Below are 27,268 nucleotides of genomic sequence, written 5' to 3' on the forward strand. Positions count from 1 at the left end.
CTTCCTCTATCCTCTTCTTCGTTGGTGTTCAGCGGCGGCATGCTAACCAACGTTGAAGGACACTGGGTCTTTGGACTCCCTACCGACAAGTCTTTGTTCTACCCAGCATCCACTAGCAGCACGAGACGCAGCATGACTCACTATCGTCAACTCACTAGTGCATCCAGTGCATTTGTGTGCGCTCAAATATATGAAAAGTCTTGAACTTCATTCAAACTCTGTATTCTCAGTTAAAAGATGGCTGTCCTCAATGGGAGTGTCCGGTTCTGTCACCACAGTACCACTGGGAAGTGCGCTTGTTTATGGTTCTAGGTGGGGTACCCTCAGTGATGTCATCAAACCTCATCTGTATATCATAGTACACGTCGCCTAACCAAAAGGTTTAGTTACCGTATCATAAACTATGGTTAGGGAGGCGAGGTTATCAAATGCACTTCATTAGTCATCCTTTATTAGTAGCTCGTCAGACTACTCAAATTAGCATTGATGAAGACTACACCCCTCACGGCTGTAATGTCCTGACAGCAATGACCCAACACATTGTAAAAACAAATGGAGTTTTGATAGCCTGTGTTTGTGACACTTTGTCAGCGCCTTTGATTGTCAGCCAATACCACAATAAACATAGTTTAGGCACTTAGAATAATAATATCTATAGGTTTTCAGTTCCACACACTGAAATTTCCACACAAGTTCCACACACTCATTATGAGATATTTGAGGAGCAGTTGCAGTGCTATGTTTAGTTCAGATGGCATGTTGGTGGTGCGAGGTTTGGTCAGCAGTCCCCTTGCTGTGTTTCTCTGTTGGGAACTCCCCTGCATTGATTCTTGACACACAAGGGATAGGTCGAGGGCATAGCTTAGCCAATCGCACCAGGGATGGGGTCGAGGGCATGGCTTAGCCAATCACACCAGGGATGGGGTTTGGGGCATGGCTCAGCCAATAACACAAAGGATGGGATCGAGGACATGGCTTAGCCAATCACACTAGGGATGGGGTTGAGGGTATGGCTTAGCCAATCACCTGTTCCTGCCTGAACTCTTCCCAAACAGGTGAAGCAGAGAATGAATCATTTCTGGAATCCATATCAAACTAGTTCATCCCCCAAAACATGAGTGAGATAAGATACAGGAATATATCCAAGGACCCATAAATATATCCATAAATTCAGAATTCTATTTCTTTGACTCTACCGATGACCTCCACGGTAAAACTAAGGATAAATAGTATGAAAACATACATTTTAGTCTATACATTTCACTAGAACTTTTAAATGTTTAATGTCAGACCTTTTTTTACATTTCATATTTATTTGATGATGGTTGATTTTCGTGTGATTTTAAATGTTGAACCCTTGAGGAGTTTGTGGACAGTAATGACTAAAGTGAGATGTGACAGTGATGAATAGGATAGAGGTACTAATTATCCCCACTTTTAAAGGATTTATTGTTTTTTAAAAAGAAGACATATTGTACTGTATGGTGAGACCATATCATTTAATGTTTTTGTGATTTTGTTAATTTTGTGAATTGTTCAACTGAGTTGCGATTCTTTAAACTTTTCCACATGAATTCAAAATGTATTTAGAAATGCTTGTTCTCTTACGTGACGATATGCAACAGCAAACCTGTGTCAACAATGCAGCTGTGTGGATCAACATGTATAATGTTTGTTTGAAGTGTTTTTGTTGGTGCTTATCAACCCGTAGGTACGCATACGGCTCCTGTTAATAGTAGGCGTTCTCCAGGAATTTAAAGCACAATGGTTTTAAATAATGTTATGGTACTGCGCTTGGCAACAATATTATCAAACCAATCACCGTTGCACACAATTCATCAAACGCTTTTAATTCACTATTAGCACTCTTATGAAGGAACCACATCTGTAGCTTGTGCAGACGACACGCCAGGTGGGGCGTGTATACTGTATATAGTTAGAGTACTATTTTAACCAGTTGCTACATGGTTAATGTATGAATTTGTGTAAGCTTTTACTTGTTTGTACAGTGTCTTGAATGGTAAAGTATATTTTGTAGTATGCTTGTATGCCTGTGTTGAGCTCTGATGGATAATTGTTGTGAAAGCACATAATATGTCCATATAATTGTTTCACGAAGGGAATGTTATCTTTTGACTATAATGTGCTCTTCACTTTCAACTCAAGTTGTAAATCTATTGCATTGTGGCCCAGGTGTTTTGAATTATTTTTGTAAAAAGCAATTCACTGGTTCGCCTGTTACCTTATCCGATAATATGGTACATCGTGTCGGTACAGAGCTTTTGCAACAAAAAGTTTGGTACATTTATTTAAGGAAAAAGATCATTCATGCCTGAATATTGTCATTTGATGTTTATTTTTGTAATTGGTTCAATTTTCTGTGTTATATAACTATTTTGCAGTGATGTCTGCCCTTGACAAAGGGTAAACAACAATATTAGACTTTTCTAGCTCTGTGTTATTTGAATATGGCATATTATTGTATGTACAGTGAGTCATATATCATTACACATGCATTAGCTTGTTGGCGGTACACACAAAGCTCTTCTTGACTGATATTAGATTCATCCTGTGAGCTCACATAAAATTCACCTTAAATTGGCCCAGTACTGTATTGATAAAAGCGCATTTAGGATGCCATATATTTAAGGCGTCTTGGTGGGGAGGTTAGCGGTACGTAAGACTTTGCATATGAGATTTTATGTGCAATCCACAGAGAGTAATCGTCTTGGTGATTAACATTTATGAAAATCCATGACCTCGCCTACGACATTCGTCCTGTGCCCTGATTAGTCTACATAGCGGTATAATACCATCATTTAGTGTACAGCTAATGGTGTTCATGGAAACGCCATAAAAGGCCTTTAACAAACGCTCGGTCAAAGAGGAAGGTTTTAGTGCCAAGTCTTACAATTAACGGTACCACACTCACTCTCATGCACGGCACACACAAACGCACACACACATACATACACAGCCTGCAAAGACCAGGCTTGGAAATGGTCCATCATTGCAGCCCGATTCCACCCACTCCAATAATGAGAACATTTATTCCCTACAAGCAGGGGAACAACTCGTTACCATTGTCTTTGATCACGAAGCATCGCTTTCTTTGGCAGTTATGTGCACATCTGTCATACATTCTGTCTGCCTTCCTCTGTGTGCATGTAAATATTTTATGACCATAAATGGAAAATATTAAAAGTAAAAAAGAAAATAAGTTTGCAAGTGTGATTTTCTATATGAGGATTATGTCCTATTGAAGAATAGTATTCGTATGTGTTTCGTAGACATTAAGTTTAATTGGCTATTTCTAAAAGTTTTGCATTTAATCATGAACAATTTAGGTTAGTTTGCAGGATTAAGCAGTATTAACTGAATTATAGTTAGAAATTCAGTTTTCAGCTGTAATGAATCCAACTTTCTCATTATCAAGGGAATAACTCTTCCAGTATATGAGATGAATACGACCCCCCGCCCCACCAGCGGCTGCATGGAAGCTCCCTCTTCCTCAGGCATGATCTAAAAAGCCTGGATTCCATTCACTAGCAGATTCAGATCCTGTCTAGAGCCCGCCTCTCCAGAACTGTCATCCGGTCTCCGTCTGGGTACTGTTCATCCGGTCCCGTCTGGGTACTGTTCATCCGGGTTTGTTTTAGGCATCATCTGGTGCATCATCATCCAGAGCGCCTCCTCACAATCCTAAAGCCAGTCGGGTTCAGATTACCCGCTCGCCTACCGTCTAAAGCAAATTGTCTTGTAAATATGATCTCCATGATCAAAAGTTGGTGGTGGGGGGGACAAATGCCCAAATTACCATTTTCAAATGAAATATTGCCTGTGGCATTCCTGTTCATCCGTTATACACATCGGACTCCAGATACAGCTCAGAGACATGCCATCTGCAGAAGTTGTTGAATGACTCTGCTATTGTGTGTCTGGACGTGTAGAGGGAGACAGGAGGTGGAAAACAGAAGCCCGGTGGAGGACTTTGTTGAGTGGTGCAAGCAGAGACACTTTGTTGAGTGGTGCAAGCAGACACTTGCAGCTCAATATAGGGGGGGAAGACCAGGGAGATGGTGGTGGACTTCAGAAGGAACCCGGCTCCGCTGTCTTCCAACCAGGGGGTTGATGTGGTTGTGGTCCAGACATACAACTACAGGTACTTCCTGAGGAGGCTTCTGGAGGTTCTTCCTACCGGCCGCCATCAGACTGTTCAATACATCTCCTGACTGTCAGTGCATCATTGCTTGTTGTGTGTCCTGTTTTGTTTCACACTCACCTTGTGTCATTTCAGTTAACTTCATGTCCTGTGTGATTGTCTTCTTCCCGCCCCCGATGAGTTTCATGTGTCCCTCATTTTGATTAGACCCACCTGCACCTCTTTAACCTTGTTAGCCTTTCTTTACAGTCTGCCCCTGGTTCCTGATTCCTTGTCGTTTCATTGTTCGTGTCGTGTTGCATCCCCCTATTCCCGTTGTGTACCCGTTGTATTACTTTTTGGGATTAAAACTTCACTGAACTCTCTTCGCCTGCCTCTGGGTCTGCGTTTGGGTCCTACCCCCTGCTACCACGTGCACCGACCGTGACAGAGTGAAAGGACCAAACATGGACTCAGTGGACTTCCTTGGTGGGGGTGAGTCAGCAACGCCTCCAGTTTTTGAGCAAAAGGAAGCGGCTCTGCAAGTGGCACTCTGGGTGTGCAATTTGTGTGCACTACTAAAGCCTTCCCTAGCAGAGGTACTAGCTGGAACGGCAGGGAGCGTGACTACTGCTCTAGCCTCCTTGTCTGCTAGTGTCCGGCCTCCTAGCCTTCAGCCTGCTTCCAGCCCGCTAACCTGCAGCAGGCCAGCCACAAGCAGGAGAACCTCCAACCCCTGAGCAGCCCTGCTAGCTCCAGCCCTGTTAACTACCAGGCCCAGACTGGCAACCAACCTGTAATCATGTCGATGAGGTTGGGGTTTGTGAGCTGGCAGCCCGTCTGTCCTGATCCTGAGAGGATTGCTCTCTTTTAGTACCTTGCGAACCGTTCCACAGTCCCGGAATACCAAGAACCCCAGAGCCACCCTGACATCCATTTGCATCCTTTGAAGCCTCCCCGTGGCTCCCGACGTCACCGGCTCTCTCCGCTGCCCAGGGCCACAACTGAGGCCCAGCCTGTTCCCGAGCCGTCGCCTGCCTTTGCCAACGCCCAGAATGAGCCTGTACCGCAGCCGTCTCCTGGTCCAGTGCTGCAGTCCCCTGACCCTGTAGATGACCCTGACCCTGTAGATGACCCTGTCCTAGTGTAAATGGCAAATCTCATTCACAAATCAATGGCAGCTAGTCTGCTCATTAGGAGCAATTTGGGGTTCAGTGTCTTGCCCAAGGACATTTCGACATGTGGACAGAAGGAGGCAGGATTTGAACCGCCGACTCTACGATCATTGGACGACCCGCTCTACCACTGAGCCACAGCTGCCCCTAGAGACAATTGTAGTACCTTGTAGATGACCCTGACCCTTTAGCTGTCTCAGTCCCCAACCAGGATGTTGTCTTTGTAGCTGACCCTGCCTCTAACCCAGTAGCTGTCCGTGACCTGCCCCCTCCGAGCCTAGCTGAGGACTTGCCTGTCTCCCAGCTGACGGCGCCAACTCAGCAGCCGGTTCCTCAGTCGGAAACCCCAACTGTCGGGCCGCCGCCCAGCCAGACCTCCCAGAGCTGCAGTTGGCAGCCTCCTGCTCTGAACTCCAGTGGTCTGCCTTGCCTCTTCTGCCTCGCCAGATCTTCTGCCTCCTGGGCGCCCTCCAGGCCGGCTCCGCCCTTCCGCCCTGCCTTCCGAGCTGGCCCCGGGCCGTGCTGTTGATAGAAAGTAATGTGATTGAGTTGATGATTAAGCTGATGAGTAAGACTAAGGCTGTGAAATTATAATAATGTATATATTTTAGAATGGCAGGGAATGAGTTTTCAAATTCTAAATTTAAAGCAACGCCTTTGGATCCTTTGCTTGCAGAACGGCAAGTCCAAACACGACATTGCCTGGAGAGGAGAGGGAAGAGATGGCTGAAGAGGAGATACCTGGAGAGGAGATGAGGAGAGACCTGGAGAGGAGATGAGGAGAGACCTGAAGAGGAGAGACCTGGAGAGGAGATGAGGAGAGACTTGAAGGGGAGAGAAGAGATGACTGAAGAGATCTGCAGTGGAGAGACCTGGAGAGGAGATAAGGAGAGACCTGAAGAGGAGATGAGGAGAGATCTTCTGAAGAGGAGAAGAGATGACTGGAGAGACCTGCAGTGGAGAGACCTGGAGAGGAGATGAGAAGACAACAGTGAAAAGGAGAGATGACTGGAGAAGAGAATATAGAACCAGAGGAGGAGGAGAGAGAGCGGGAGGGGGAAATGAGAGCAGAGCAAACGCCCCTGCTGGCCACCCAAGTTTAGGCCTACTTATAAATAATTTATGTAAATAAAAATAGCACTTTTCTAAACCTTGGCCACAATATCTGGACTTGTCTTCACTTAACAATGCATTGGATTTCTGTTTGTGATTATGCTAGACCAAAGCCCCCCCAAAAATAAATAAATAAATAAATAATAATAATAATAATAAATCACTCCATGGCTACAGCCTTGAAACCTACAGTGGCCATTTCACAATAAAGAAGTCGTTTTCGAATAGGCCCACTCAACCAGGTCGGAGTCCCCCCCCTCCCGTACCTCTCTTCCTCCCGTCCCTCCCTCCCGGTTTCCTCTTCTCCATCCTTGCGTCATTGTTTTGAATGGAGCACCGTCCCCGGTTCGCTGCTCTACCTCCCTTTGGAGGGAAACTGACACAGAAAAGGCAGCGTAGGCTCGTGGAGGCGTGTGCTCTCTCCGCCAATGGGAGCCCGCGTAGGCCGCGAGACCGCACATGTTTACAGGCAGCATTCCGCCGGTAGAGGCACTGCCTCGTGCTGGCCGCGCGCGGACCGGACCGGACCCTGAGCCGTGCGGATTCGGAGTCACTCGACGCGGCGAGATTTACTCAATTCCATCACTTCGTAATACTTGTCCGTGCGCGTTTGCTCGATATGTCGTTTGTTTACCACGTTGCTTGTGTTTGTTGCTGAGTTGTTTATTCTCATGCGCCGCGGTTTGCTTTGTTTCGAGAATGGCGTGCGCGAATGTCGTCGGTCCGAGAACTTGAACCAGATCCGTGGTTTCCCGTCGTCTCGAGAGCTTGCGGGGAACAGTGAGGAAAACAAACAGGTCTGAAAGGAAGAAAGATCGGTAGCCGGTTAGAGGAGGTTCTGTAGGGGAATGAATCATTTTCATGCATTTATCGGTGCTTGTTGCATTTTCTACATACGTTTGTGCTTTCGAATACCGCACACGTTGGGTCTTTTTATCTGAGTATGTTGTCGCTTTCTAAAATTTGCCAAGGGCTGCTGGCGCGCGTAGTCTCTCCTCTGCGGTTTGGTGTTTTTCTCCTCCCAATTTATATATTTTAATTCGACGTGCAGCGATATAAATCGACGAGTTCACACTTCAAATTCGGCTTAGCAAACTATTTTATTTTATTTTATCGCCGGCTACCGTTATGCATACGAGGCGTTTGGTGAAACGGTCGATCCTCGGGAGCCGCGTCTATGCGCCGAGTCCGACGGAGGACGGGGCGCCGCTGACAGGAGTGGTCCAGGCTGTCAAGCAGGAGAACAGAGACGTCTCCACCGGACCCCGGAGGAACGTCTACACGGTGCTAATGCAAGACGGGAGCCTGAAGGAGTTCTTAGAGGAAGAGATCGCCGTGGGATTCAACCAAACGACAGCGAAAGGACCGCTGAAGTCGAGCTTGAAGGTGAGTGTGTATATGTGTGTGAGCGGGGCGAGAGAGCGGTCTGTTTTTGTTGTGCGGTGTTTTGCAGCGTTTAACCGCTTCGTGCGCGGAGCGGCAGGGAGTTTTTCACCGCCTGACGCCGCAGCCGCTGAGAGCCAACGGGTTGACAACAAATTTACTCCTGGCGACAGCCGCTGTTTTTAAAACTATTCAGGGGAGATTAGGTTGGTTGTCGAACGTCGAAAATGTGATGGTCAAGCTAAAGCATTAAATAATATGGGACAAAGGGCTGTGGGTCTGAATCACCGTGATGACAGCCTGCGCAATGTTTATCTGACCTAGTGGGTGTGTAGCCGACGCACACATGCGCCGCATCATTTTGTACTGTGGGCAAAGCTCTTGCAGGCTTTCCATGTCATATTACACAGAATGTCACAATAACCATCTGCTGGAAATTATAGCTACTGTAGACAAAATATATGATGTGGTTGAACAACATATCTCATCACATAGCCTTAATATTATGTCTGCCATTTACATTCTACATTTAAGTGAAGGTGTAATATTGAGAGTATTTGCATCACTGGCTGGAGATTATTTGATTGTCCACTACACTGAGTCATTAATTAATTTGTCCTCCTGTAGAATCAGTCAATCTACTTACACATTATGATATAAATGACCTGTTAGGTGGCTGACCATGTTTCTGCCTAGACCTGCTCCTGATATGAATGACCTAATTGTTTCCATTTGAAAGTTGCAGCCTGTCACATGGCTTCATAACAAAGATGCTGAGAGAGAGAGAGAGAGAGAAACTAGCAGTGCAGCCTCGATGTAAACAGCTCTCTTGTGGGAGAGTGGAGAATGCTTGTGACTGAATGGTTGAATAATGGTGTGTTTACCTTGTTATTTTTGATGTGCCACAGTTGAGGAATGTTGCCGCAGCAACCCCACATATTTGCTCAGAAACGCACATGAAACGCTGTGTTTACCACCTCTGTGTTGTTGTTTACAATAGAATTCCTGAACGTGTGTTTGTTTGATGAGCGCAGTGACGGGTCAGAGCTCACCCACTGAAATTCTCAGCATCCTTATTGTTCTGGACCCGTTATTTCTGAGCAACAGTATTACTGAGCAATTTTTATTACAGCGTGAAATCTTCAATGACAATAATGATCAATCAATAATCATCACCAGCAATGATAAGACTACACAAACCAGGGATGAGAGGGAAGTCTTGCCCACATATCTCTTGATAGTGCAGCATTCCCTGTAAGCAGACAAAGGGGAGCGTCAGAGCGAAGCCAGCTCCACAGAGCCCAACAGGGCTGTATGTCATAACAGGGTTTCCCTCGCCACCACACACAACCAGTTCAATCCAGCCGGCGCTTTTACAGGCAACAACTAACGCAGGCTGGATACTTTAAAGATTTAGCGCAACGCATAAAAGGTGTGTTTCTCCCCCAGCACAGCTCAATTCCCATAAAGTTGAAAGACAAGACGTAGAATAAGTGTGTGTGGGTGGGTGCGCGGGCGCTCGTGTGTGTGTGTGTGTGTGTGCTATGCTTGCGTGTGTGTGTGCGCGTGCGGCGCGTGTGTGTGCTATGCCTGCGTGTGTATGTGTGAGTGTGTGTGTGTGTGCGGCGCATGTGTGTGTGTGTGTGTCGCGTGTGTGTGTCGCGTGTGTGAGTGTGTGTGTGTCGCGCGCGCACGTGTGTGTGTGTGTGTTAGAGCTGGGGATGTGAACTTGAAGAGGGGAGGGCTGTCCGGCCCGCAAGCAGCTGCCGTGGTAACAGAAGCACAGCCCCTTCGGTAGCGGGCATACTCCCCGAATCTGCCGCCCTGGCGCCCGGCCCAGAACGCCCAATGAACACGCTGCGTCCAGAGGGGGGGCACCGCGGCAGAATGACACTTGTTGACTTGTTGAGAGGAGGAGGAGGAGGCATCGGGGTGTGGGAGAGGGAGGAGGAGGAGGAGGCATCGGGGTGTGGGAGAGGGAGGAGGAGGAGGAGGCATCGGGGTGTGGGAGAGAGAGGAGGAGGAGGAGGCATCGGGGTGTGGGAGAGGGAGGAGGAGGAGGAGGCATCGGGGTGTGGGAGAGGGAGGAGGAGGAGGAGGCATCGGGGTGTGGGAGAAAGAGGAGGAGGTGGAGGAGGAGGCATCGGGGTGTGGGAGAGAGAGGAGGAGGAGGCATCGGGGTGTGGGAGAGGGAGGAGGACGAGGAGGCATCGGGGTGTGGGAGAGAGAGGAGGAGGAGGAGGCATCGGGGTGTGGGAGAGAGGAGGAGGAGGAAGCATCGGGGTGTGGGAGAGAGAGGAGGAGGAGGAGGCATCAGGGTGTGGGAGAGAGGAGGAGGAGGAAGCATCGGGGTGTGGGAGAGAGAGGAGGAGGAGGAGGAGGCATCAGGGTGTGGGAGAGAGCGGAGGAGGAGGAGGCATCGGGGTGTGGGAGAGAGAGGAGGAGGAGGAGGAGGCATCGGGGTGTGGGAGAGAGAGGAGGAGGAGGAGGCATCGGGGTGTGGGAGAGAGGAGGAGGAGGAAGCATCGGGGTGTGGGAGAGAGAGGAGGAGGAGGAGGCATCAGGGTGTGGGAGAGAGCGGAGGAGGAGGAGGCATCGGGGTGTGGGAGAGAGAGGAGGAGGAGGAGGCATCGGGGTGTGGGAGAGAGAGGAGGAGGAGGAGGCATCGGTGTGTGGGAGAGAGAGGAGGAGGAGGAGGAGGCATCGGGGTGTGGGAGAGAGAGGAGGAGGAGGAGGCATCGGGGTGTGGGAGAGAGAGGAGGAGGAGGAGGAGGCATCGGGGTGTGGGAGAGAGAGGAGGAGGAGGAGGCATCGGTGTGTGGGAGAGAGAGGAGGAGGAGGAGGAGGCATCGGGGTGTGGGAGAGAGAGGAGGAGGAGGAGGCATCGGGGTGTGGGAGAGAGAGAGAGAGAGGAGGAGGAGGAGGAGGAGGATGTTTGTTAAACACGCGGGCTCCCGCCGCCAGACAAAGGAGAGTCAGTCTTTCAGGGCGCCGTTGTTGTTGTTGTTGTTGTTTTCCCCGCTAGAGATGTATGGGACTTCCAGCGGAGTGTGGCGGCCAAGGGGAGCTTGAGGGACGCGGGTCTTTGTTGCGCTGAGCAGCAGCACCGGGAGGACCGGCTGGGCGGCCCTGCTCGGCTGGGCTACAGGAGCAGCCTGTTGTGGTTTTGGCACCAGCTGCCAAGTTTAGACTCGTCCTCCCTGATGGATGAGCAATCGCACGGGGGAGAGGGCCTGGCTGAACGCGTGTGTGTGTGTTTGCACGGGCGTGCGTGTGTGTGTGCGTGTGTGTGCGTGTGTTTGCGTGTGATACATTCAGCAGTGTCACCAAGGCACGACATTGTTTACAATGCGTAGGATTCCTTTGTCACGGCTTAGTACTAATATTGTGCAGGTATTGACTGACGGCGTTATCTGAAGGGAGTAGCGATCGACACAGTTCAGCCGGTACATGATGGCCCGCGGGTCGAGGAAACCAGAACCACCGGTGTCGCCAGCGAGCACACGGACGGGACCGGCCCGGTCCGGAGGCCCAGGGGCTCTGTGGCGTGGAAGAGACAGATTGGGGAAGCCATTAGGGCTGGGTTAAAAAAATCGATTAATCGATTCTGAATCATTTGATTCTGAATCGATTCATGAATCCCAAAATCGATCATTTATTTAATGAATGAATTAATAAATGAAGGAAATGAATTTTTGGAAATCAGTATCGATACCCAGCCCTAGTATTGATGTGTTGCATAACTTGGCAGTCATGTAATTAAGGTTACAACTAAAAAAAAACAAAAAACAGGTTATTAACGCTAACCGAATTGATATTGAATCAAATCGAATCGTGATAATCGATTCTGAACCTTGTAAATCGGAATCGAATCGATTCTTGAAATTCGAATCAATACCCAGCCCTAGAAGCCATGCTCCAAACAGCAGAGCCAGTTGGTCGTGTGTCCCAGTGTCACTGAGAGATGGACACCTCGGTTGTGACGAGGTGGAAATTAAGATGAACAGGGTTACCTATAGCAACAAACACCAAATCATGTAATTACCCTGACCTTTTTCCTACCGTCTTTTTCAATAAAGTTTTACCTACTTTTGAACGCGATGTAGCCCTAGCCCATGTATTGTGAAAACATTGCATGCAGTGGCTTGATATGTTTAATGTTTTCTTTATTCTCATACCAGGGAGCAAACTCCTGCTCATTCTACCAATGCCTTCTCAGACAACACAGAGTTCATGCAACATAGGCTTAAATGTAGTCAGGTCTATAATAGGCTACAGCTTCATTCAAAGATTTCGATCTGGGAAATGCAGTGTGAAACCAATTGGCCTGCTATTTAAAGTCGCAATGAAATGAAAAAAGCATTCTGTCCCATTTTTGTTCACATAATTGGTCATAGTGTTCACCTATTCAATTATTGTAAACAATAATGTTAGCTAGGTGTTAGCTAGCTAGCTACTGATGTTAGCTCTTCAAAAGATTAGCGTGAGAATGACGTTACTAGCTAACGTTACTGACCAGGGCTGCCAAGTCTTACGCATTGAGACACATACATTTCAGCCTCTTCCCACGCTCACACGCCACACTTTACAATTCTCACGTGAAGAAATGACCACCCGCGAAATACTAGCAGTTCAATGCCTATGGGACCTTTATTTTGAAATTACTTGAAAGAACTGGCGCTCCAGTGTGACTTCATGATCCTGCTTCTGTCCAATCGGCGAGCGACCGGTTTGAACACGTGACTTTGTTTGGAAAGTTTGGTGCACTTGAAAATGTGCAATGTGAACGCAAACCAAATCAATCAAAAATGCAACAATGTTGCAACTTCAACCACTTGGTTTGGACCTTCAGGTGTGAAAGCACCCTTAGTTGTCCATGTACTGTGCTATTGGCACTTGAATCCTAGAAGCAAAAATGTCAATTACACAGGCCTATTATTGTACAGGGTTGTCTTCTATAGGGTTCAAGTGGAAGCTGACAGTGACATGACCTTTGACCTACAAAGTTGAGAAACCCCCCATGATTGAGAATCTGGCCAGAGTAAAGAAGTGTGTGTGCGTGTGTTTGCATGTGTGTGCGTGCGTGTATGTGTGTGTGTGTGCGCGCACAGTAAGGTATTCTCTCAAACCTACACTGCAGGCTTGCTTAAGTAGTGAAGTTTATTTTCCCTACTTCACAAAACCGCTATGACACGTTTCATGTCCAATTTGGCACCGTTTGCAATTTCCTGGTTGTGTAAAAAAACACAATTCGTCCTGCTGTGAGAGTGGACAGAGTGTAGTTTTGGTCATATCTGTTGTCACACAACAATTTAGATTTTTTTGACAGTCCAGATAATCCATCTTGTTCTTTGACTCCAGTCTTGGTTTCTTTTCTTGGTTTCTTTATTTTTTTTTATTTTTTTTTTCCGACCAAGGTGATCCATCTTTTTTTTACCTCATTAATCTAAGTAAACTGGAGACTCTTTAAAGCTGTGTGTGTGTGTCTGTGTCTGTGTCTGTGTGTATGTGTGCATGTGTGTATGATCCACTGAGTGTTTTTTTTTTTTACCTCCCCGGCCGAGCTAATCGTGTTACAGTGCTTTGAGATAATGATCCCAATCACCCACGATGCTGTGCGGTATATTCCTCAACGCTCCGTTTGCACCAGCACTCATGTGTGTCTGCCTGGCCCAGCGCCGGCCTCTCCACTGTGTGCGTCGGAGTGGCCCATGTCTTTAGTTACCTACCAGACAAAGAGGCTTGTGTGTGTGTGTGCGCGTGTGTGTGTGCGTGCGAGCGAGCACCGGCATTGAAAGGAGGCCTACAGTGTTATCATTGCCCTGGTTGTGTTTATCAGGATGTTTCAGGGGAGGTGCGTTGTGTAAACAGGCTTGTTTGTTTGTTTGTGTGTTTGTGTTTGTGGCCGACTGACGGCCTCTGCCCTGTCTGTCCTGGTCCTCCGCAGCAGACCTGCAGCAACGGGGCTGCGGACGGCCAGAGGGGGGAGGCAGGCTCCTTCAGCCCCGAGGCGGCGGAGGAGCAGCGGGCAGAGAACGGCCGGCGCCCGGGCCGCCCCGCGGACCCTCTGGACAGAGAGCACCCGCGCTCCGTCTCCCTGCTGGAGCAGAAACGCAAGGTGGTCTCCTCCAGCATCGACGTGCCCCACGCCAGGTAAGAGAGCGCCGGAGTGTGTGCATGGCAGGTTTAGAGACTGTGAATGAGTGTGTGTGTATGTGTTTGAGTGTGTGAGTGTGTGCATAGCAGGTTTAGAGACTGTGAATGAGTGTGTGTGTGTGTGTGTGCGGGAGTGTGTGTGTGTGTGTGTGTGTGTGTGTGTGTGTGTGTGTGTGTGTGTGTGTGTGCATGCGTGTGAGCGTCGTACTATATGAAGCCGGCCTGTGTAATGTTAGTCCTTGGTAATCCTTGAGGAAGGCTCCAGTGAGACTTCATATTGGTTAACCTAAAGACTAGCATTTTTTTATAGATCACTTACATTATTCTGATCACAATGACAGAAATCCATTTTTGCTATATTGCATATGGTTTATATACTATACAATCATGCATAAAGCATTGATTCAGTGCCAGAACATCAGCATGGATATAGTTGTAATACCATGCTAAATTCATATATGGCTGTAATATTATATGCATTCTAATAGTAAAGAATTGCAAGCAATAAAGATGATCCGATTTCCAGAGTGCCATGTAGTGTAAGGCATTGACTGCCATTGTCTTGTGATTTAGCTTGTAAATGGTAAAATGGTAAATGGACTGCACTTATATACCGCTTTTACACCTTAGCGGCACTCAAAGCGCTTTACAATGGCCTCTCATTCACCCATACACACACACATTCACACACCAATGGCGGTAGCTGCCATGCAAGGTGCTAACCTGCTCATTGGGAGCAATTTGGGGTTAGGTGTCTAGGACACTTCGACATGTGGACAGTCGGAGCTGGGATTCGAACCACTGACCCTTCGATCACTGAACGACCCGCTCTACCAACTGAGCTACAGCCGCCCTTAGGCTGTGCTTAAAAAAGCTTGTGCATTATTCAGTTCTTGGGAGGTCCCGATTCGATCTCCAGACGTTTAATATTGAGTATCGGCCAATACCGAGGCCCCTCCCCATCCCATCTTTCCTACCTTCGTTTTCCAATGTTAAATATTTCCACACTACAGACATTTTATGGTGGTTTTTCCGCAGCCATGTAGGGAAACCCGGTCGACTCTACTCAATTTGCTCAGTTTGGGATTATTTCTGCTAGTGCAAAAAATGTGGCCAGTCGTCATGGCAACGTCATCTGGAGAGGGGTTCCCTTCTTCTCCGTGGCTCCTTCTCCCCTCCGCCGGGCTCCAGAGTGTCAGAGATCACACGCATTCCCCAAATGGAATAAATAACACATATAAACACAACACTGCTTTCCTACATCAATCTTGTATTAAAGGCCCTACGAGGAGTTTCGGGAAGCGGAAGTGTTTTCTGTCCAAAAAGACCACATTTCCCATGAGCCTCCCCGCGCACTCGTAAACCTTAGCTACCTGAGCCGGGTGTTTTGAAGACGGAACAATGGCCACCGACGAGGTAATTACATAGGTCTTACTAGTAACGTTACTTTTGACAATATATAACGGTCATATTTAAATTATTCTTCATCTTGTCAGCGGCGTAGGCTACTGCAGTAAATCATTTCGGCATTCCAAGGAACTTATGGACGACCCGACCACAAAATAATAATCTAAAAATAAACTACATACAAGAAACGACATTTGTCGAAAATGGACACACAAACAAGTGTGGGTTATGTAGATTCACCCACATTAAAATGAGACTGTTTCATAACCAAAAATAAACTCCTCGGGGTACCTTTAAGATATCCGCTGGAAAAAAATATTTTTCCCCATAGACAGATTTGCCCCTAACGTCCTCGAATTTATGCTCTCCTCTGTGCCGCCTCTGAACACGATGACATCACGCCCTCAGAGGGGAGCAGGGGAGTTGCTACAGCGGCTTTTTAACTCCACCTGGGAAAAAAAGTAGTATGCAAAATGTAAAAAATCTGAATCCAGAAAGAGTAAAACCAAAACGATTTCATTGGGCCCTAGGCCCCCATAGGGTTTCACTTTCCGACACACACACACACACACACACACACACACACACACACACACACACACAATTATTATCTGTCTTCGGTCAGCAGCTTTCTCAAGCCCCCCTCTACAGCAATTAAATGTGAATAAGTGGTGGCGCATGGCAGTAAAGTGCTATCTAATAAAGGAAAGACACACTTTCACCGTTAAATGGAAAACACTAATCCATTATAAACTACCCACTGCTATCAAGCCACACCAGGCATTATTCACCTTTAGCAGGTAGGGGGCTCCAATCGATGGAAACTCTTGCTACAGTACGATAAAACTGGCTTTATTACTGTATTTGGAGCCTCTCTATGGATTTGGTATTTCTATGTTGATGAATTATTGATCCGGCTCTCACAATTATGTTGTTTCTCACCCATTACGGGGAAATATCTCTCTCAGTACTGAATTCCTCTCGTGGCCGAGGAAGATGTTTCACAGGCCTTCCATTGCAATAGGATGGCTTGCATGAATACTGAGAGTATATTGACATTTAATATTGATATTACTGAATTGTTTATTGACTCTCTAAATAGGTATGCATGAACTAAGCTTGTTACCTTTGGCCCAGGGACGACTTTGCTATTAATCTTCTATAATCCTTTAAAAAAGAATGATATAATTTGTCTAGCATTAGATGAGATATCCTAGAGATGAGACGTGACCGCCGGCCACAGGATGAAACTGCCATGAGGCACACTGTCATCTGTGTACCTTCAACAGCCTTGTGTGAGACAATTGTGTAGCATTTCACTCATGGCTACACCTTGTACTTAGCCAAAGCCTTTCAAATCGAGTGTCGCATGTCTGCTGAAGAAGAACACATTTCCCTGTTTAGTGTAGTAGTCTGTGATGAACTCTGACAATTTTACCCATGTTATAGTCTCAACGCCAGACCCATCAGAGTTCTTACGCTGATACACTACGTAAGCTACTCTAACTACGTTACTGCATGCTGCAGATCTCTCTCTGGGTCTGGGACACTTCATACAAAAATCTGGTGCTCAAATCCTGGCCTATCGGTACAATCGCGTCTGACTTTCGCGATCAGGCGTACCCACCCTAGATATGCCCCGCCCATCTAACCTGGGCTAGCGTCTCTCATTTGCTGCTCCGACCTGTCACTCTATAAATTTTGACCCGTCGATACGCCCTCAGAACACCAGCTTGGGCGGTGAAGTGGCAGAGGAGTGCAGCAATTCAACGTAATATTTGAGTCTGGAGAGGGACTACTACTATTAGGGCTGGGTATCGATTAGAATTTCAAGAATCGATTCGATTCCGATTCACAAGGGTCAGAATCGATTGTCATGATTCAATTCGATTCGATTCAATTTGATTCAATATCGATTCAGTTAGTGTTACTAAAACCTGTTTTTTTTTTAGCTGTAACCTTAATTACATGACTGCCAAGTTATGCAACACATCAATACTAGGGCTGGGTATCGATACTGATTTCCAAAAATTAATGAATGAATGAATCATTGAATGAATTAATGAACTATTCATTCATTCATTTATTCATTAAATAAAAGATCGATTTTGGGATTTTTTAAACCCAGCCCTACTACCCATGTTACTTCTTGTTATATATCCTCTTCCTGACTGTTTTAGACTCTGTATTCTGGTTAGCGTGGCTACACTAGATATGGCCTTTCTATTTAGTCTGCTATTATGCTGAAAGCCTTGTTTTGAGGGCTGTGGTGTGTTTCCCCCACAGCCCTCTTAGATTAAGTTATGTGGAGTTCTGCCTAAGGATTAGGCCAAGGAATTAAATGCTAATGGTTCTCATTTTAAACATGAGTCCTGAAGTTCAACAAGGAGGCTAATACTGTTGTGAATTCAGTGTTTTAATTGGACATGTTCAAGTCCCTACTCCTCATACAGGTTTGCCCTGGATTGTCTACTGATGATCCAGGAATTACAGAGTCTCCATTACTCTTTACTGCCATGATGATGAGCTCAGGATCAGACCCAGGATCAGACCTTAGCCCAATATGCTCTCCATACCTCAATGTGTGCTTGATTTAGACCTTCATTCTTTTCATTCCAACCTTTTATTCCACCAGTTCCAATTTGCCTGCCAAATTAAATTCAGTGCATCGTTAGGCAAAGCTTTCCAAACCTTTTGAATTGAACCCAAGTCTGTGAATCCTCCTCTCAAGGCTGATGAATATACCAGGTTAATTCTCACAAAGAGTCCAAGAACAGGTTCAAGTTCCTGTTCCACTCGTCTGGTCTGGCCCCCACGGTGACCTCCGTATAGCACCAAGGCCATTATTGCCTTAAGATGAAGATCCATTACTCTGGCCTGCCACGCACCTGTGACCGATTTCAGTCATTCTGCTGTGGGGATAAATGGTTCTGCCAGCAACCCCTGAGTGACATTTATCTGTAATGGAGATAGGAGAAGGGGGAGAGGGAGGAAGAGAGAGAGAGAAAGAGAGGGGGGGGGATGAAGAGAGACTAAAGAGGGTGGAGTGTGATGGAGAGAGAAAGTGTGTATTTTGTTGTGGAAGATGGTGTTTGTGTGAAAGAGATTTAGTGAGGTTTTTGTTAGGAAAAAAGAGAAGGAGGGAGAGAAAGAACCCCGAGAAAAAAAAATCTAAGAATTAAGAGTGCCAGCAGATTTCAGAATCAAGTCCTGGAGGAGCAGAAGGACCTTGAAGTGCTTAATTGCCCTTTCTATCGTCCCTCTCCTGTCTGATTTAGCTACCAGGAAATGCCCAGTGGTTTCCAGGCCCACGGTCCCCCCAGCAACCCAGACACAATAGGTTTCCATCAGGAACCCCGGAGTACTGTACGGACGCACTTCAATTACTCTGAAATAGAGAAAAACGTGGTGTATCTAGACCTCAGGGGCCGTGTGTAGGTAACATTTCACCCTGTTGTCAGCGATCCCGAAGCTCATTACTGTATCGAATAGCCTCGGCCGTCCTATTTGTTTACACCGTTGAGCCCACAAGCATTCCGCGTCAAACCTCAACACCAAAATCAATATGTACTATATGATGACTGACCTGTTTGCCTCGGCTCCGAGGGCGATGCCCCAGAGAAAGCGCTTTATGAAATGGTTTTATTAAAAGTGCTTTGTTGCAGTATAGAGCTGCTCGCTGTGGGTCATATAGGCTGTAATTTGTTGATGTAACCAGCAAGCTTATCTCAGGTTGGGTATTGGTCTCGCCTGCAGTAAGTGTGCTGAATGCATCCTGCAAAGACGTTTTCTTCCATATCCAGTAGGCTTATGAAGTCGTTTGCCTACGCTTTTTTGAGGTTCTTATGTTTTGGCCTGTAGCAGGAAATCACCAATTGCAACAAGAGCTGGCTAGTCGAAAAACTGATGGCTCAGAATTTGACAAATGGCTTTCGGGAGATTTAATTGTGAACAGAGGGAAGCGGAGTTTAGTTTGAGAGGAAATCAAGAGGACGCTCTGCTTATTGTTGAAAACTTCAAACAGCAGAGTCTGATCCACAGGTTCAAGGCTCTCCAGCCGAGCATGGAGTCACTGATGTTACGCTTGTTTAAAGAGGCCCTGGATGTTTTTGGTAAACCTATAGTAAATGTTGCCACGGCTTATATCATAACAATTGTTGTTTTGATTTCTGATAACTGCAAACATGTGCTTAGCATGTCACCAAGGCGAATATTGAATTGATCGCATCTGGGGCGGCTGTAGCTCAGGATGTACAGCGGGTGTGTGTGTGTGTGTGTGCGTGTGTGTGTGCGTGCGTGCGTGCCTGTGTGTGTGTGTGTGCGCGTGTGTGGCGTCCTCGGTGCTGAGCTGGCTGCGTGTTGTACACTCTAGCCTGGAGCAGATCACTGAATCCCAGAAATGGAACGGAGCCATAACTCCTCTTGCTGCTTGTGGAACCCTCTGGAACCTTCGAGGGCCTGTGGCGTTATTGTGCCTCTGTGAAGTCAAGTTGGTGTTTTTCTTAATCCCCTTTCATCTTCTTGTATTCAACCCCTCTTTTTGGCAGACTGAAACAGTTAGCGAGCGTACATTGTGGGTGGTGGGTAGGATGGATTTCGAGGTGGGGTTTAGTGTTTGTGCATCAAGTGGCTGTGCCTCAAACGTAGCATCAATATGGTTTCTCAGCCAGCAGCGAGAGAGACAGAGTACAGTCACTTGGCGCTTCCCAAAGAAAACAATTTGCTCTGGGGAATAAGCTGGTGGTTGGGAGACAGCAAGTTTAGAAACATGTGATTACCATTTGAAAGTCTCTCTTTCTCTGTCTCGATCTGTCTCTCTCTCTCGCTCTCTGTCTCTCACTCATATGTTCTCTCTCTGCATAGCCTCAAGGTCTGCCAGACCGGAGGCCTTCCAGCCCAGCCACAGCTCTGCTAGCTTCTCTCTCTCTCTCTCTCTCTCTGTCTGTCTGTCTGTCTGTCTCTCTCTCTCTCTCTCTCTCTCTCTCTCTTTCTCCTGTCTCTCTCCCATCTCTCTCTCTCTCTCTCTTTCTCCCGTCTCTCTCTTTCTCCCGTCTCTCTCTCTCCCGTCTCTCTCTCCCGTCTCTCTCTCTCTCCCATCTCTCTCTCTCTCTTTCTCCCGTCTCTCTCTCTCTCCCGTCTCTCTCTCGTCTCTCTCTCTCCCCCGTCTCTCTCTCTCTCTCTCTCTCCTGTCTCTCCCGTCTCTCTCTTTCTCTCTCGCTCCCGTCTCTCTCTCTCTCTCTCTCTCCCATCTCTCTCGTCTCTCTCTCTCTCCCGTCTCTCTCTCTCTCTCTCTCTCTCTCTCTAACTCTCCCAGGCCCCGTGTCCTTTTATCTGATTGGACAAAGGCAGAGATTATTTTTTTAAAGTCTGTTTTCCACAAACAAGCTGTATCAGATTGGGGGTCTGAGGAGGAATTGCTAAAGCAGAAGTGGTGGTTTGTCTCAAGAGTGATTGGCTGTACCCAGTTCCCAGGAATCACTGGTGCTTTCGCTCTCACACATGGTCAGCAGCCCAGGTAGCACTGCACACTGCAGAGTTGGAATAAGCTCTACTGTGTTCCAGCTGATCTGAACTCAAATGTCACTCACAGACTCAGTCATGTGTTCCAGAAAATATGACAATTTATTGAGGATTGAAATCAATACTTTCATTTTCTTCTATGTTTTGTGATGGGTCGTCATGTGTGGTTTTAACAGATAATTAGAACATTCCCCCAACGTCGTCAGGTAACAGAATAGTCTTAAAGGCGAAACCTCAAATCTAAGGCTTTAGGGTTGCCATTCACGTCTTTGTAAAAAAATAACTCTTAACTAACTGCGTCAACAACATGATCATTCACTCATGGTGTCCATGGCTCTGACTATAAATTTGAATCCTCAACCTTCTCAAACCAGAGCTGCCTGCTGAAGTTGAAGATTAAGCTTTAAATCTCGGTGCTCTGACTGTGTCTGGTCAAGACCATGAAAACCCAAGCCAAAGAATTGCCCAATCTCTTTCATCCTAGAACAATGGCGGCGTTTCCACAAAACATTCTAGAACCTTCCAATGCTGCACGTTCGGCCCGCTGAGAGCCAGACCACCTGTGATGGCGGTAGGGGAGTACCATGCCTGGGAATTGATATGCAAATTGGCAGTTTAATTAAATGTCTTGAATATCAGCAAAAGAGGAGTGGTTCAGCCGTGGATTATAGCGGTCAGGGCTGTACACAATCAGCTCTTGATCCGCTCTGAGCCGATTGGATGTTGCCAAGCCGCTAAACCGTGATGTTTGTCTATAGATCAACTTGCTGGCTCAATTGCAGATTTACATTTTCTCAACAGCAGCGGGCTTTGGCTTTGGCGTGTTTGCCGGTCCTTAAAAGGCACAGTCGCTAACAAGAACTAGCCTATAAATAGCCTAAGTTACAGAGAATACAAGTATTACGTTTGTCAGCATTTTTTTCTTGTTGTAACTTCTTTATCTGAGTATATTTAATCATCGCTGTGGCACAATGAAGAAATCTGGGTAAATCGTTATGACTGTTACCATGGTGACAGACCTGAGAATTGACTTACTACCATACATTCATTTTGAAGCCATCAGCAAAAATCTGTTTACATTTATCGATACGATATTCTCGTGAGTTTGAGCAGTTTTTCTAGCTGTCAGGAGAGTGGGAGCAAACATGGTGGTTTGACAGGGTCAAAGACAAATCCATGATATCAATCATGGCATAGGGCTCTGTCCCCCTGGTATGGAAATGCATAGTATGTCTATTGTCTATAACTAGAGCCCGATGGGAATCTCTCACTTCATCACATCTCCTGGCTCCCCTCTAGAAGGTATTGGAGACGGGGTTTGCTGCCATATCGGCCTCAAGGTCCGGGCTCCGACGTCAGTGTTTATGTTTCATGGGGCCTCAGCTAAATCCACCCAATCCATAACCTGCTCTCTTGCACCAATGCATGCTCTCTCTCTCTCTCTCTCTCTCTCTCTCTCTCTCTCTCTCACACACACACACACATACACACACACACACACACACACACACACACACACACACACACAGACACAGACAGACACTCATAGGACTAATGGACTGATAGGCAGCCTACAGCTGTGAAAAGCTTGAATTGATTCTCTTGACGGACGTGCTTCATGTCCTCCCCTGTCCAGATGAGGTGGTCCTAACTGACCACAGGTCTGTGTCTGGCTCACTGTCCACATGGACTCATAATGAGGTCCAGTCATTCACATTTCTTCTGAATAGGACTATTCAGAGTTTATAATTCATAGCTATTTTGATAAACAGAAGATAGTACTGTATATGAAGATTCATAATTTCTACCCCCCTCTCTGGTAATCTTAGTATTAATGGCCCGTTATAGTTAATGTCCTAGTTAGGGGCAGCATTCTGTCACAGGGAGGGGGGGGTCCCATTAAAAATGAACCCGACCCCCGTGAAATGTTTTCATCATTTTTTATCGTACCCATCCATTTTTGTTTGCCGTACTCTGAGAAATGTGAGTTATTGATCCCTGTCAGAGCTGACAGCCTTTATTAATTAAAATGGAGACGTACTAATTAAGGAAGCAGCGTGACGGTGTCATAATAGTCCTCCGGCCCCGCCCGTTTTTATGTGGCTGTCGCTCATCATGTTTTATCACAGTTCAGCAGGATGGGTGCACAGGGTGCTTCAGGTGGGGGTCAGGGTGGAGGCGGAGACACCTTTTGAAGGGGTGGGACTGTGGGAGGGGCTGTGGTGGGGGGAGAGGATGGGGGGGGGGGTCCCCGGGCCAGATGTTCCGTCATTCGACGACGCCTTTGACGCGACACGCAGACATTTGCCGGAACCCCCTGACAAGACCATCTGTCATGACGTTTCTTTTCTCTCTTTTCTTTCTGGCCATTCATCACTCTGCCCGGTAACCCAAAGGAACGCATCGCATATTTCATCTACAGCTGCGTCAGTATTGAGGTGAGGTGGTCTCATTCGAGGACGGCGCCATCCTACCCGCCAACTGTCGTCTGATTCCGCTCTTCGGCCATTCACTTCTCGCGAGGGGGAGAGAGGACAGTGTGATGGTGTGATGGATTCAAGATGGCTGTGTTTTTCTTGAATAATCTCCACAGTACAACCCCCATCATACATATTTCAAAATAAAAAGAAGAATTTCTACCTTCCTGGCGGTCACCTCCAGTGGAGAAGCTAGAGGTGCCTGCCGGAATACAACGGGGTCAGGGAGAGGGAACATGGAGAGGGCCCACACTGAGAGATCACCAAACTATTCGCAAGATATAGGTACCTCTCAACGTGTGTGTGTGTGTGTGTGTGTGTGTGTGTGTGTGTGGTGTGTGTGTGTGTGTGTGTGTGTGTGTGTGTGTGTGTGTGTCACCCAGAGTAATTACAGTGACTAATACAGAGATGTAAAAGCAACTTGTTAAGTGCCGAACCGGCACTCAGACAGAGTTATTCATGGTCTCAGGGGGAGACCCCTCCGGCTGCCGCGGATCTCCACACCGCAGGTCGTCCCGTCACGTCCGTGAACAGATACGCAGATACACGGCGTCTCATCGACCGCAAAACACAATAGGACGCGACTAGCTACCAATTAGTGGTTAATTCCACCAGACAATCCTACACAGCCAGACAGTGTTCCTGGAGATGGCTGGAGAACAAGCTCTTCTACTAGTCTTCTATTAGGAACACAGCACTCAACAAACGCAAGGGGTTTCAATTGTGGGCTGGTTTGGGTAAGACTACGAAGAATGTTTCGTGTTTAAATAAACAACTACAACTCTGTTAATATGCAGCAACTTGCTTAGGCAAGGGTTAGAGTAAGGGCTAGTTTTAGGGTTAGTTAGTTAGGGTTAGTTAGTTCTAACTGACGAACAGGACTCTCCAAATTATAATGTCACCAGATAAAATGTTGCATACTATCCTAAAAATTTAATAAATACCCAATGGTAGGCGTCGTGGCCTACAGTAGCTCCACATCTCAGATGTTGGTATGCATGCCTTCTGGAAAGAACAGATGCGTCAAAGACTCCCTAAGTCACAGGAGGATGTGTAATGCGTTTACCACGACAGTGTGTTATTTCCCCTGCATCAGAAGGAAGATGACTCTCCAGTTGTGATTTTATTAGAATGTAATGAGATGCCAGCATGATACATCTTAAAGGAGATCGCAACACACATTTCCATGGCTGTTTGCTGTACTTGCTTACTTGCTACATTTGCTCTGTGGGTATGAAACATCATAGCCTATCTGTTAATCCCTTCAACTTTTATTTTTTTTGCGACGCCTTTCTCATTGCATGGGCAACCATTTTGATTTGGAGCCCCTCTGTCTTCATTTTAGGAGGTAGAAGTTAAAATGGAGAACCCAACTGTTTCATAACTGAAAAGTCTATAATTGCTCCTTGCCACATACCACCAAAGCGTCAAAATAAGATAAAGCAATATTGTAATATCTTCGCCCTGTAGGGGATACCAGGGCTAATTCTTTCTGGAACAATAACAATCATCTGCTCCCTGGAATCCCTTTGTTGTTGAGACACATTTGTCAATGTAGCCTTACCTGCTCCAGCGGGCTAGGTAGTTAACACACCCACACGCGCACACACACACATGCACACACACACATGCACACACACACATGCACACACACACATGCACACACACACATACACACACGCGCACACACACACACACACACACAGTCTGGGACCCGCTGGACCCCCTGGAGTTGCAAGTTAGTTTTTCATCATGTTAGTAATCTTCTTGTCTCTTCCTCCTGGCAGTGAAAACAGCTTGCTAGGGGGAGTCTCCTGTTACTGTGTGTGTGCGTGTGTGTGTCTGTGTGTGTGTGTGTGGGCATGCATCATGAATGTGTGTTTCTGAGTTACCCCGACATCTGGTACAGTCACCCCCTTCAACCCCCCTTTAAGGTACATTTGGGCCACCTCGTCTCCCGCTAGTGAACGATGGCGTGACTCCAGCAGTCACGTGACCCCGCCGCGCGCCACAGCTGCGCTTGCTGATGTTGTTGTCGTTTTTGTTTTGATTCTGTTCCACGCTCTGAACTCCGCTCCTGCTGGGAGTGGGCGAGGGGGCAGGAGGGTTGGCCGGGGGGGGGGGGAGTGTTCTGTCAAAATCTGCCTCCCTCAGTCTGGGTTCTTCATACCGTGGCAGCGTGCGTGCGTGCGTGTGTGTGTGTGCATGTACAAAAGAAAGACGTCCTTCCCAAAGAGACAGTGACAGACAGATAGACAGCTGTGAGAGCGAGAGAGAGAGGGGGGATAAAAGAAGCGAAAGAGAGACCAAAAAAAAGCGAGAGAGAAGAGAGAGAGGAGAGAGAGAAGAGAGAAAGAGAGAGAGAAGAGAGAGTGCTGGAGTACTGAGGAGCCGAGGGAGGGTTGGGGGAAGAAAGGATGGTGGGTTTGGCGTTACCTCACCGAGCTGAGAGAGGAGGTGTTTACCAGCGACTGAGCTCTGCTCTCTCTCTCTCTCTCTCTCTCTCTCTCTCTTCCTCTCTCTCTCTCTTCCTCTCGCTTTTTCTTGGTCTCTCTTTCGCTTCTTTTATCCCCCCTCTCTCTCTCGCTCTCACAGCTGTCTACCTGTCTGTCACTGTCTCTTTGGGAAAGACGTCTTTCTTTTGTACATGCACACGCGCGCACGTACGATCAAAGAACCCGGGCATGCACACATTCTCTCACACATTCTCTCTCTCTCTCTCACACACACACACACACACACACACACACACACACACACACACACACACACACACACACAGCTGTGCCTGTCTAAAACCCCCATGCTCCTCTATTACAACATACATAATAGTACAGCTTCCCATCTATAAAGGCGTGGGGAGTGAGGCCAGCCACCCTGTTGCGCTAGGGAGGGTTACATTACATTACAGCCCTCCCCCTCTCTCTCTGTCTTTCTCTCTCTCTCTCTGTCTCTCCCTCCCTCTCTTTCTCTCGCTCTCTCTCTCTCTCTTTCCCGCCCCCCTCTCTCTCTATCTCTCTCTCTCTCTCTCCCCCCCTCGCTCTCTCTTTCACTCCCCCTCTCTCCTCCCCCCTCTCTCTCTCTCCTCTCTAAGGAGAGGTCAAGGCAGCAGCTCATAAAAATCAGAGCTGGCTTCCCCTGGAACAATAAGAACAACACCAACCTCTGTCCTCTCTCTCCTACTCTGCCCTCTCCCTCCCTCCCTCCCTCCCTCTCTCTCTGTCCCCCCCCCCCCTCTCTCTCTTCCACTCTGCTCTCTCCCTCCCTCTCTCTCTGTCCCCCCCCCCCTCTCTCTCTTCCACTCTGCCCTCTCCCTCCCTCCCTCCCTCCCTCTCTCTCTGTCCCCCCCCCCTCTCTCTCTTCCACTCTGCTCTCTCCCTCCCTCTCTCTCTGTCCCCCCCCCTCTCTCTCTTCCACTCTGCCCTCTCCCTCCCTCTCTCTCTCCTACTCTGCTCTCCCCCTCTCCCTCCCTCCTTCTCTTCCACTCTGCTCTATCACTCCCTCTCTCTCTTCAACTCTGCTCTCTCCCTCCCTCTCTCTCTCTCCTACTCTGCTCTCCCCCTCTCCCTCCCGCCCTCTCTCTCTCTTCCACTCTGCTCTCTCTCTCCCTCTCTTCCACTCTGCTCTCTCCCTCCCTCTCTCTCCTACTCTGCTCTCCCCCTCTCCCTCCCTCCCTCTCCCCCTCTCTCTCTCTTCCACTCTGCTCTCTCCCTCTCTCTCTCCCTCTCTTCCAATCTGCTCTCTCCTTCCCTCTCTCTCCTACTCTGCTCTCCCCCTCCCTCTCTCTGACTTGAGTGGATGATTCCCTGCTTTCTCCTCCCTCCCTCCCCACTCTTTCTCCCCCCACTCCCTCTCTCCCTCCCTCCCTCTCTCCCTCCCTTTGTCTCCTCCCCTCC

At 47.6% G+C, this 27,268-nt stretch overlaps 1 protein-coding gene across 1 annotated transcript in view; it reads left to right on the forward strand.

The window, feature by feature from the left end:
* Positions 1-7,557: 7,557 nt before the first annotated feature.
* The window catches only part of znf704 (zinc finger protein 704), a gene marked incomplete at its 5' end in the record, with an annotated part of 57,562 nt that continues 37,851 nt past the window's right edge, over positions 7,558-27,268 (forward strand). Inside the window, 2 exons of the mRNA XM_084454879.1 lie at positions 7,558-7,815; positions 13,760-13,965. Of these exons, the coding sequence (XP_084311005.1) occupies positions 7,558-7,815; positions 13,760-13,965 (464 nt within the window). The remainder of the gene's footprint in view (positions 7,816-13,759; positions 13,966-27,268) is intronic.

Source organism: Borostomias antarcticus (genome assembly GCF_949987555.1).
Source record: "Borostomias antarcticus genome assembly, chromosome: 21".
Classification (NCBI taxonomy): domain Eukaryota; kingdom Metazoa; phylum Chordata; class Actinopteri; order Stomiiformes; family Stomiidae; genus Borostomias; species Borostomias antarcticus.